The sequence below is a fragment of the Antrostomus carolinensis genome, unplaced genomic scaffold (genome assembly GCF_000700745.2).
Source record: "Antrostomus carolinensis isolate BGI_N321 unplaced genomic scaffold, ASM70074v2 scaffold25065, whole genome shotgun sequence".
Taxonomy (NCBI): Eukaryota; Metazoa; Chordata; class Aves; order Caprimulgiformes; family Caprimulgidae; genus Antrostomus; species Antrostomus carolinensis.
This window is the reverse complement of record NW_010317421.1, coordinates 1-11,325: the sequence shown is the minus strand read 5'-3', so window position 1 is coordinate 11,325 and position 11,325 is coordinate 1. Positions and strand designations below refer to the sequence as shown.

The window sequence follows — 11,325 nt, the reverse complement described above, 5'->3', positions numbered from 1 at the left end:
AACAGGCTGGAGAAGGGGGCTGAACGGAACCTTTTGAAGTTAAACACAGCAGGCAAATGCTCCTTCGAAGAAATAATCCCAGGCACCAAAACAGGCTGGGGACCAACCAGCTGGGAAGGTGCTTGTCAGAAGAGGCACTGTAGGTCCCAGTGGACACCAAATTGAACATGAGTCAGCAATGTGCCCTTGCAGCAAAGGCAGCCAGCAACACCCTCAACAAGTATTAAAGAGAGTGCTTCCAGCAACTCAAGAGTGGTGATCCTTCCCATCTACTCAGCCCTCATAAGACACATTTGGGGTGCTAGGTCCAGCTCTTGGCTCTCCAGACCAAGACAGACATGAAAATACTCGAGTGAGTCAGTGAAGGTCCACAAAGATGATGAAGGGACTGGAGGATCTGTGATATGAGGAGAGGCTGCCTGGTGAGGAGGTGGCTCAGGAGGAATCTATCCATGTATATGGATACCTTGCAGGGGGGAGTAAAGACAGTGACTTCTCATTGGTGTCCAGTGACAGGTCAGGAGGCTACGGGGTGTAAACTGAAATACAGGAAATTCTATTTAGATGTAAGAAAACACTTTTTTACTGCAAGGTTGGTCATGCTGAACCAAGTTGTCCAGAGAGGTTGTGGAGTCTCCATCCTTGGAGATAGTCCAGACTCTACTGTACATGGTCATGAGCAGCCTCTTCTGGTTGACCCTGCTTTGAGCAGGGGAGTTAAACTAGTCAGTCTCCCAGGGTGTCTGACAGACTCCACAGCTGTGGTTCTGTGATTTGGAGAAGGAAAATGTCACCTCTGTGGAAGAGGAAAAAAGCTGGTTTTGTAAAGTTTATTAAAATGAGTGTTTAAATTTCTGCTCTAATAGAAATCATTGCTATATTCAGATGTTTCAGAGTTCTGGAGTTCTCACAGAATCACAATATATTATAACTGCATAATATGTCAGATGCATAACGAGAGATGTATAGAATTATTTTGTAGAATCATTCACGTTGGAATAGACCCTTAAGATCATGGAGTTCAACTATTAACCTAACCAAGTCCACCTCTAAACCATGTCCCTAAGCACCATGTCTACGTGTCTTTTAAATACCTTCAGGGGTGGTGACTCAACCACTTCCCTGGACAGCCTGCTCCAATGCTTGACAACCCTTTCAGTGAATAAATTTTTCCTAATTTCTCCTAAAAGTATGTTTTTCTGTTTGTTTAACGAAGACTAAAGTTGATGATGTCTCTGACAGAAACTTTTTATTAATTAGTATCAGAATACTACACCTTCTTATTACATGGGTAGTCATTCAAATTCAAAAGCAAAAATCCTACTAGTGAAGAAATAGCTATACTTAATTTTACAAACTTGACAGTTTGGAATTGTGTGTGTGTATGTATTTATATATTTAGTGTGCTTTGGTTTTAGGCATGAAACTTGGAAACTGAAATACGTTTTGAAAGCAGTGGTAGTTTTCTCTTCCTTTGTCTCTTGTGCTGCCTCTGTACTCATTGTGTCTGGTGAATAATGGTTTCACCAGCTTGCAAGGAATCCTTTTCAAAGAAGTTATGGTAGTTTTTTTACTATGCAGTAAATGATACTGCTTTGTTTTAAGGAGTTCACTCACTCTCAAATTATCCTATCAGGTGTAAGATTCAACAGATCTAGGATTTAGATTGTGCATTCCAGGTGTTGCTGTGGAGACCTCATACTTGATCCAAATAGTTTTATGACATTAATATGCTTTTTTTCAGAAAATTATTCTTATTAAATTACTGTGTGTTTAAAGGAAGATTTAGAAAATAAAAGCTGTGAATGATTGGGTTTTGATTAATATTTAAATAAGTTAATTAAAATTCACAGAATTGTGTAGAGAAAGCAAAGTCAAAGAATGCTAAGTTTCAACTGAGATATTTGTTTGAAACAGTGCAGGAAAGCATCACTTTGAAATGTCTTGCTTTTTTTTGTGAAAATGCATGTTCATAAATTTGAAGCGTGTGCAGGTATATTCACACTAATAATAAACACAGCAATAAATACAACAGTAATTGGAGAATCTTTCTCAATAAAAACTACATATTAATGCTAGAATAATGATACAAAGAGAAATTAAGTAATTTTGACAAAATTTGGTATTGTCACATTTTAGATGCTCTGAGGGAGAGTAACAGGAAATTTTATTAATGAGGAAGCATTTTGCAAAGATCTCTTTTATTGCTATAACTGAGCCAGTAAAAATATTAATACAAGACAAGTGTCAACTCTGAAGCTCATTTTCCTTTTCTTGTGGTAGGTAAAAGCAGCAACAGGTGAAGAGGTATCAGCAGAGGATCTTGGAGGGGCAGATCTTCACTGCAGGTTTAAAGAAGTATTTTCCCACAGTTAATTTCTCCCATCCTTTAGACTTTAGTAGGATAAATTTTATTTTATAAATTTATATTTAGATCTTTTTTAAAACTGTATTTAGATTTTGATAATTAAGATTTTCTATATCCTTATCTGGTGATTATGAATCATTTTATTGTTAGAGTAGCATAGTTACCTTACGTTTCTATAATTAGGATCTTGATTTCTTCATTTACTACTTTAAAATATTTACATGTCTAATGTACTGCAGCATCACAAATAGTATGTCCGATACTGTTTAGTACCGAACATTAATAGAATAAAACACATTGAGAAAGTATATTTTGCAGATTGTGTCTTTCTTACTGTCAGAACTTACTGCAAACAAGATGAAAATAGCTTGTAACTTTTGTAAGTGAATCCTTATAAAAACAAAGAGTTCTACACACTTTTGAGTTTTAAAATGAAAAGAATAGTAAACAAAGTCAGGTATTACTGTACAGTAAGTTAAGCATTACTGTACAATAAATGCTTAATTTTTACTTCAAAGTACTGAAGTGAATATTTTTAAGGGCAGTTCATAACTAAGTCTTAAAAATTTTTAGAACCTTGAATTTTCATTGTTAGGGTTTGGGGTTTTTTTTAAGTCTTCATATTGCTGTTTTTATTCACATACAGAAAATCTGGTGTAACAGATCATTATGCTTTGGATGACAATCATGCACTTCATCTAGCAAGGAAAGCTGTAAGAAGTTTAAATCTCCAAAAGAAAGTAGATGTAAGTTTATAGAATCTGAAAACACTGCATTGTTTAAAGTAGAAATGCTTTTCTTTGCCTGATTTACAGAACGCATTTTTGGTCTGTGACTTTAGACACTTTGAAAATTGAAGTTACAGTTCTTGTCCTTAAAGATTTCTCTAATGTTTCAGTTCTGCTCCTGCTGCTTTATTCCCAATAAAATCACTGGGATTACATGCTAGAGTGAAGCAACTAGAACAATGCTTCAGAACCACAGAACTGCACTTTTAAGATGAACCCAGTCTTGCAAGGTCCTTAATTTAATTTTAAGCCCAAATGATCATTCCCATGGATTTAAAATTAGATACCTGCTAAAACTTCTTTTTTAATACATATTTTCTATGATTATTGATTGAAGCTATAAAACTGAGGGGATAGACCTAAATCATGTTGTTGTACTGTATTGATTTAAAAATTCCTTGTAGAAAACAGGATGGAAAGCATAGAGGGAAGGGATTGCCTTGATTTATTCTGGCAGGAGATGTGAGTGAGTGAATTGAAGATAAAGCTCAGTAGCTGAAGGAAGGTCACGTGTTCTATTCAGTTGCGTGGCAAAAACATTAATTGCTTTTTTAGAATACTACCTGCCTAATAGGGCAGAGGGGGAAGTAAGCAAATGGGAGGACTTGCTTAATTTTTTATAACATGGAAGAAGTGGAGCACATACAGAAGTATACACAGGAGTAGAAACAAAGGTACCAGTAAATGAGAAAGTGTTACCAACCTTCATTTTAAGAAACTTGATTTTTGTGCACAATGAGGACAAGCCAGTACAGGCATTTTGATGTGGTTGGCAAAGAGAACACTGTGCTCAAAGCAGTTGGCAAATTAATTACTGTTTGGGGTTTTTTTAAGTAATAATGTGGACTAATAATTCCTTTATTGTGTAAATTGTTTTGTTAAATTGCTACAGGTGACTATAGAACCATCGGAAGTTTTTTTCCTGCTGATGAAATATATGGAATAGTTGGCGACCAGCTGAAAAGAAACTTTGATGTCAAAGAGGTATGACTATAAATGCAAGATCCACATGCCCATACATGCATGCACCCAGTTTTCTTGCAGGAAATCACTCTTTATATAGTGGTTTGTCTACAGGAACCTGATTTGGGGTATATGGAGAATATTTACATTTCATAAAATCTCTTAATGTATTTTTTTATATTTTTCCCCAGCAGATCCATTGTAATGGCAATGGTATGTTGAAAATAATAATGCTGTTTGGTTATACTTTTAGGAAGGTTGAGCAAGGAGGAGAGATTGCTAACATTCTGAAAAAGCTGCCAGAATATAGGGTACTTTATGTTGGTAAAGCATTCTACAGACTTGCCGAGCAATGTGATAATTTTATTTTTCTGTTAATTCAGTGAAAGCAAAAGATCAAATATTTTAAAATTTATGGAGTATAAGCACCCCAAACAATTCAGTGCTCTCCTGACCACTCTATTTTACTCTGCTGCAGTTCTAATGTAATTATGTGCCTCAGTACCTTCATCTGATACCGCATTCTTTCCCATATTTTGCATAGATCCCATATTCAGAACCTTTTCACTACAAACAAAGTATTTATTTTAGGAAGAGTCTTAGTATGTACCTTTCTTAAAATACTTTGTCAGGAATTACTAAGATTTGCTTTGCATTAAGGGGAAAATGATAAACATCTTTATTGAGTCTCACACTACACTCTCGAAAGTTGTAAGAGCTTGGATTTATGTTCTTTTAAAGTTGAAATAAATGTCTTCTGGAAAACGTCTTGATAGCAATGGATCTGTATTTATATAAAATGGCTCCTTTGCATCTCAGAGAAACCTCAAAACAGATCTTCATTGTTTTTGTATGTCACAAACTTAAGCATAACTGAAAATAATCTTACCTCTAAGAAAGTGACTCATGACTGTGTTTTTCTCTTTTTAAATGTGAGTCTATTGATTAATGTTTAATATAACCATTTGATATTTAACTAATCAGGAAAACTTTGTTCCTGTATAATTTTAATGGCTTGGTTAGAATATTCTTTATCTTGAAATTCCATTTTTATAAACATGTAGATAAATCACACTTTGTAAAGGAAATGGGCTTTGCCTGCCATCCAGACTGTTTATATACTAGGCTGCTTGATGATCTTTAAGCATTTATTTTATGTTATATAGTAGCATGGTCTTTCTTTCTAAACAAATTAAATCTATGAAGGATTAGGAATTTCATTTTATTTTTCTGTTTTTTCTTCAGGTCATTGCTAGAATTGTAGATGGAAGTAAATTTGATGAATTCAAAGCCTTGTATGGGGATACGTTAATTACAGGTATTTAGAAATTTATTATAATTACTCTGTGTATGTTCGCACTGGTTGTGTAGTTGGATTAATTCTGTTTGGCTCAGCCATTGATATTTTTAATATTTCAGAAGAGTAGCAGTTTCTGTTACGAAGTGTTGCCTTTATATGCTATGGTAAAATAAATACATGTGAAAATTTACAAATCTATCTTTCTTCTTCAGGATTTGCAAGAATATTTGGGTATCCAGTAGGAATTATTGGAAACAATGGAGTTCTTTTCTCAGAGTCAGCAAAAAAGGTAAATAAATAGATTATTAGCTTATTTGCAACTTGCTCTTGAAATTAGGAACTTTTTTAATAATGAAAGTAGACTGTCTCCACATTTTCATGCAATAGCTTAATAAGCTGTAAAAATAATTGACTGTATTTTAGAAATGGTGTTGTGTAGATTTTTCTGATACAAAGTAGATATGTCAATAGGAAAAAATCGTTAGAAAAACAGCATTTGAATTTGTGTGACTACAACGTAGTTGAAATAGTATATCTTGAGACTTAGAGCTATTACAAGAAAAGTCTATGCTGATTGTATGAAATAACCTGTAATTCCTAACCCTAAACTGTGAAATATTAAAATAAATCACATAATTGTTTTTGTAATAAATGGGAAATTTCAAAAGTAGATTCTAGTACCCAGTTTATCGGTTTACCAGAGATTTAATTTTCATGCTTTGCTGCGACAGACCCTGGCTTAGACTAATGAGTGAAAACATGTGCAGTCTCGTAAAATCTGTGAACTGAAATACCTGTTTTGTGAATTGAAAGGGCATCTTTGATAGAATGTTGTGATTGCATTGCAGTTAATAGTGCTTTACAGAATGGGCTTGGGGGATTGGTAGTGATAAAGAGTTTCTGGGTATGGCAGAGTGGTTACTTACCTTATTCTATTTTTGGTTTATTGTATTTTTTCAAGAAACTACTATCAGTTGGATTTTTTGTAATAGCAATTATATATGGTAGTTTTGTTCTAGCAGACTCATCAAACTAATTGTGAGGAAATCAGTATTGAAAATCTATAGGAGAAAGGAAGCCTCCATGAGAGATTTGGGGAAAGGAAGAAATTTTACTTGATTTGATGCTGTAATAAAATAATACACAAAATTGAGTTTCATGTACTTGAAGGAACACTTTCAGTTTGGAGCACTGCAGTTACTGACATTGTTTTTGCCTAGCATTTGTTTTTCCACAGTTATTTCCAAGTTGAAAATAACTCTTCCAGTAGTTCTAACACTTTGAATATTTTTCTGATAGTTTCATGCTGCAACTTTTTTTCCTACCAATTAAAAAAAAAAAAGTAAGGAATCTTCTCATTTTTACTGGCATATCAGTACTGTAAGAGGAGAAGATCAAGTTTCACTTGTTTCACTTCTAGAGAGAACTCTGTCGGTGGTGTCGCTTCTGTAAGCACCATTGTCTAACAAGATTCCTTTTTTTTTCTTTTACATTTTTGTAGTGAGTTGAGATTCATCTTTTTTCCATGATCATCACTGTCCTTTTGGAGCACTTCTCTCTGAAGGAGCTAGCTAAAGATTATGCTCCATGATTTTCTCTTTTGTTTTCTTTTTGTAAATTTTGCTGGTTTTGTATTGTGAAGAGGTTAGGGGTTTTTTTTCAGTTGCTGTGCTACATACTACTTTTTTTTTTTTTTTTTTTTTTAACAGCAGTGTGTAAATAAGCTGACAAACTGTATTGATTTAGACTATTTCTAGTTGAAACAGAAGCTTGGAATCTACTATTTTTATTTTCGCTAGGAAAGTGGTCTTTTCCTAGAAAATGGGGAGAGGGTATCTGCCCTGACAAAAAGGAAAGAGTTTTGAGTGTTACAGCAATTGGCAGGGCCATGAGCAAATAGTATATGTGTGCCTTTCCCAATTTCAGAGAATAATTTTCTTTTGTACAGGAAATGGGGAGATACGTCTTTCTGACTCACTGTCTTAATTTCCATGACACTGTGTTACAAAACTCGATTTCAGATGCTACACTGTGAAGTTGTCTGTGGTTTAACTATATGTTGGCCAAGTCAAAACAATTGAGATTTTTGCTATCAGCAGTAGTGCTTTTTAAGGATATTATTTCTGCTTTACCCTTCATTTCACACATTTTTGGCATTTTCTTACTTCTAGTAGAGTGAATGCATGTTTTGCAGTTGACTGTGGATGAGGCAGAAGTAGCACAGCACTTCATGATTCAAAAACTCCCATGTATTCCCAAGGACTTCAGTGGAAGGAGACTTGTCTCAGACTACAGAGTGCTGGCAGTGATAGCTTTGCTGATCCAACTTTTAATGGCTTACTTTTAATTTTTTTTTCCTTTTTTCCCCACAGGGTACACATTTCATCCAGTTGTGTTGCCAGAGAAATATTCCCATTGTGTTTTTGCAGAATATTACAGGTAAACAAGCTCAATATTTTGAAGTTTCACTATATTGTAGGCTTTGCTGTTAATTGTTGAGGCTATGAGTTTTAGACAGCATCTTGTGTGCTTTGTTGCACCTACATCTCCAGCCTGTTCTGAAATCAGCCTGTCAACAGCTGGTGAAGACCTTGCATTTTGATTTGTTCTTCAGTTTTTTCTGCATGTGCTATAAAACACCAAGTATGACATATAGCACAATATAATAATACAAAGTTAATGAGCCTTTTTTTCATGATTTATTTCTTTAGGTTTCATGGTTGGTAGAGAGTATGAAGCTGGAGGGATAGCAAAAGATGGTGCCAAGATGGTAACTGCTGTAGCTTGTGCCAATGTACCTAAAATAACAGTGATAATCGGTGGTTCTTATGGAGCTGGAAACTATGGCATGTGTGGAAGAGCATATAGGTAAGTGTTACATCAAATTATGACAGGAGATAAGTAAGTTCAGAGAACATAACCTTGAAGTACCATTCTGAAGAACTATCTACATTCTTAAGAAGTTATACTACTTGGAAGAGATAATAGTTCTCAGTGAATACAGTCATAAGTAAATAACAACCTGACAAACCTGTAGAGATTGATAAGCTCATAATTAACCTTGAATTAGATGATGGAGATCTTCCAACATATAAATGTGCTGACATCCTTTTCTCCCATTTTAGCTATTGGAGGAAAAATTGTATAGTCCTAAACAATCATTAGGCAGTATGGGCTAGTCCTTTATTCTGCATTCATATAAAGAGTACCAACTTGTGTTAAAAAAAACCTTATTCACTTCAATAAGCCTGTTTTTATGAGTAATGTTTGCAGAACCCCTAAGGACTTAATTTTTTTGACTCTTTGAATATGGCTCATAAATGTGTTTTTCATTTTTTCAAGGTCCCTGATACTTTTTAAGTTGTTTGTGATATTTTTAAAGGAAAAATTGCTTGGAGGGATGTGAGATTAAGAGGCTCAAGAAAGAGAAAAATAATTTTGTTAGGCACTTGAATATAGGAAATAAGCAGAGTTTTTGTATTTTCAAACTTAATGCTGCAAGCATTCAAGTACATTTTCATTCTTTAAAAACCAATACATTGTTAGGTTGTCATGCATAAAAATGAATTCTTAGCTGAGTGAGAACTAGTTCTTTACTAGACAATAAGAAGATATCTTATTTTAATTTTTTTTTTTTTTTCAGTCCAAGATTTCTTTATGTGTGGCCAAATGCTCGCATATCAGTGATGGGAGGGGAACAAGCTGCAACTGTTCTAGCTACCATAGCTAAGGACCAAAAAGCAAGGGAGGGAAAACAGGTGCATCTTTCTTCTTTCATTTGCAGTAATGTAATTATAATTTACACTGTCACTGGAGTTGCTCACTTTATGAACTAAGAAAGGGTGTTAGAGTGAGACCCCAATGAACTCTCGTTCTCCTGATGCCACCTAGTGCATTGACAAACATGAAGCATTTGTGAATGTTATTGTTTACATCTTCTAAATATAAAGATCATTCATGGCATTTCTTGTCTTTGCTTAGAAAGAGGACTATTTCTCATATCATCATATTTTTGTATTTTGTGCACCAGATTATTAATTCTGCCCCAGATGAGTAGGCAGGGATCCTTCCTGGTTTGGGAGTATGAAGAGGAATACGTGAGAACAAAGTGTCTTTCCAATTATTTTTGACATAGGCAGTTTTCTAGAAAGGCAATCTTCAAATTATTCAGTGACTGACAACCATGAAACTTACAGCAGCAGAAGTCTGCAAGAGGTTTGGAAAAGGTTTTGACTCATTTCAAAATTTTAATTGAAAATTAGTGTATTTTGTTTGATAGTTTTTTCTAGTTTCTCTGTATACTGTTTTCTGCTCTGTTTTTTAAACTACATAGTTTGTTTATATTGGTGCCTTGGTCTCATAAGTTATTTTATTGTGATGTCTTAAAATTGCTTGTATTTATCATGAGTAGTTTTTCAGAATAACAAAGCAGTATGTACGTTACCTCAACAGTTCTTTTTTCCACACTTTACTTGAGCTTTCTGTGGATAGGATATATTTACCCTCATCTCTCTCTGTCTTAATTTCCCAAATCCCTAAGATGGACAGGATGATACCGAGAAAGAAGTTGGAGAAAAATATTTGTAGTTAACATCAATAAAATGTGTTAGAAAATAAAAAAATTTCTGAATTACAATGGTGACCACTCTGGATCACAGAGAGACATGGTGTTACCATAGTACAGACTTGTTTTATTAAAAAAATCTTGCCAAAGGCAACTCAGAACAGGATTTATTCAGTACAGTAGCTTCAGTAATTTTTCACATACTAATCTACAATTATTCTGATTCTCAGTTAAGTATATTTTTACTCTCCTTTTCACACCTAACTGTTTTGAAAGTGGTATTTTAATTTCATTGTCAAATATGCTAAATTGCTAATCATGTGTAGAAAGGAGGAAAACTTTGGGGAGATCATTTAGGCAGTGTCTTCAAGTTTGGTGCTGCATATAAAGTTCTGCTGTCATTGTGGAAGAAAATATTGGATATCTTATCTGTGTTTGTGTATTTGCCTGGTTTTTTTAGTTATCTGAGGCAGATGAAGCAGCTTTGAAGGAGCCAATCATTAGGAGGTTTGAGGAGGAAGGAAACCCTTATTATTCCAGTGCAAGGTAACATTTAAATGACTTTTCCAAAACTTTATTGTAGTCACAGGACATGACAATAACATCTAAATCTTGGTGTTGAAGACAGCAGAACAGAGCAGTCTGGAACAAAGATTTTGTTTGATGTGAACAAGTACAAAACAAGCTCCAAATCAATGTTTTGTCTGTCTTGTCTCTGAGACTTTGTATTATGTGCTGTTTCAGAAGAAGGCATCCACTTGCAGGAACTACTCTGCTGGTTCTTTAAGTAATTATATGGTAATAGGGAGTTCATGTATTTTGTTCTAGGTAAGTTTTCTAACTTTCTCCCCAGTGTAGTATCTGGTCGCCTTTCTAAAGCCCCTTGAACAGTGTAATGAGTGGCTGCATGTGTGTTAGGAACAATTCATTGTAGTGGGGTTCTGCAAGTAGAAGAGGCCAGTAGTAAAGAAGTTACAGGAAGATGTGAAGCTATTTGCAAATTATAGGTCAAGATCTTGCTGGGTGACTATACTGGATAATAGCAGTTTGGATAGGGCATTAGCTGATGGGTGCAGCATATTCATGTTTGTTGAGAAATCCTTTGCAGCATTTTGTCCTCAGGTTAATGGAATATTAGTAGATGCCCAAGAACTAGTTAGGCTAATGAAGCAAGGTGGCATCCTGAAGTGTTACCTCTGGACATGAGCTTAGAGGCTTTCTTGGCCTCTGGTTGTTACTCTACATTAGTTTCATCCCACCTGTACTAATCTTCCTGCACATTTTTCTGCATGTGGTAACCAAAAGCTAGTTCTCCTCAGGCTTTCAACTGCTAATGGTGGTA

At 34.8% G+C, this 11,325-nt stretch overlaps 1 protein-coding gene across 1 annotated transcript in view; it reads left to right on the top strand.

Moving 5' to 3' along the window:
* The window catches only part of LOC104525433 (methylcrotonoyl-CoA carboxylase beta chain, mitochondrial-like), a gene marked incomplete at both ends in the record, with an annotated part of 17,567 nt that extends 7,038 nt beyond the window's left edge, over positions 1-10,529 (top strand). The window contains 10 exon segments of the mRNA XM_010168588.2: positions 2,284-2,348; positions 3,015-3,114; positions 4,049-4,067; positions 4,070-4,140; positions 5,365-5,437; positions 5,632-5,708; positions 7,792-7,858; positions 8,131-8,287; positions 9,063-9,177; positions 10,444-10,529. Coding sequence (XP_010166890.2) covers positions 2,284-2,348; positions 3,015-3,114; positions 4,049-4,067; positions 4,070-4,140; positions 5,365-5,437; positions 5,632-5,708; positions 7,792-7,858; positions 8,131-8,287; positions 9,063-9,177; positions 10,444-10,529 — 830 coding nt within the window.
* Positions 10,530-11,325: the final 796 nt, after the last annotated feature.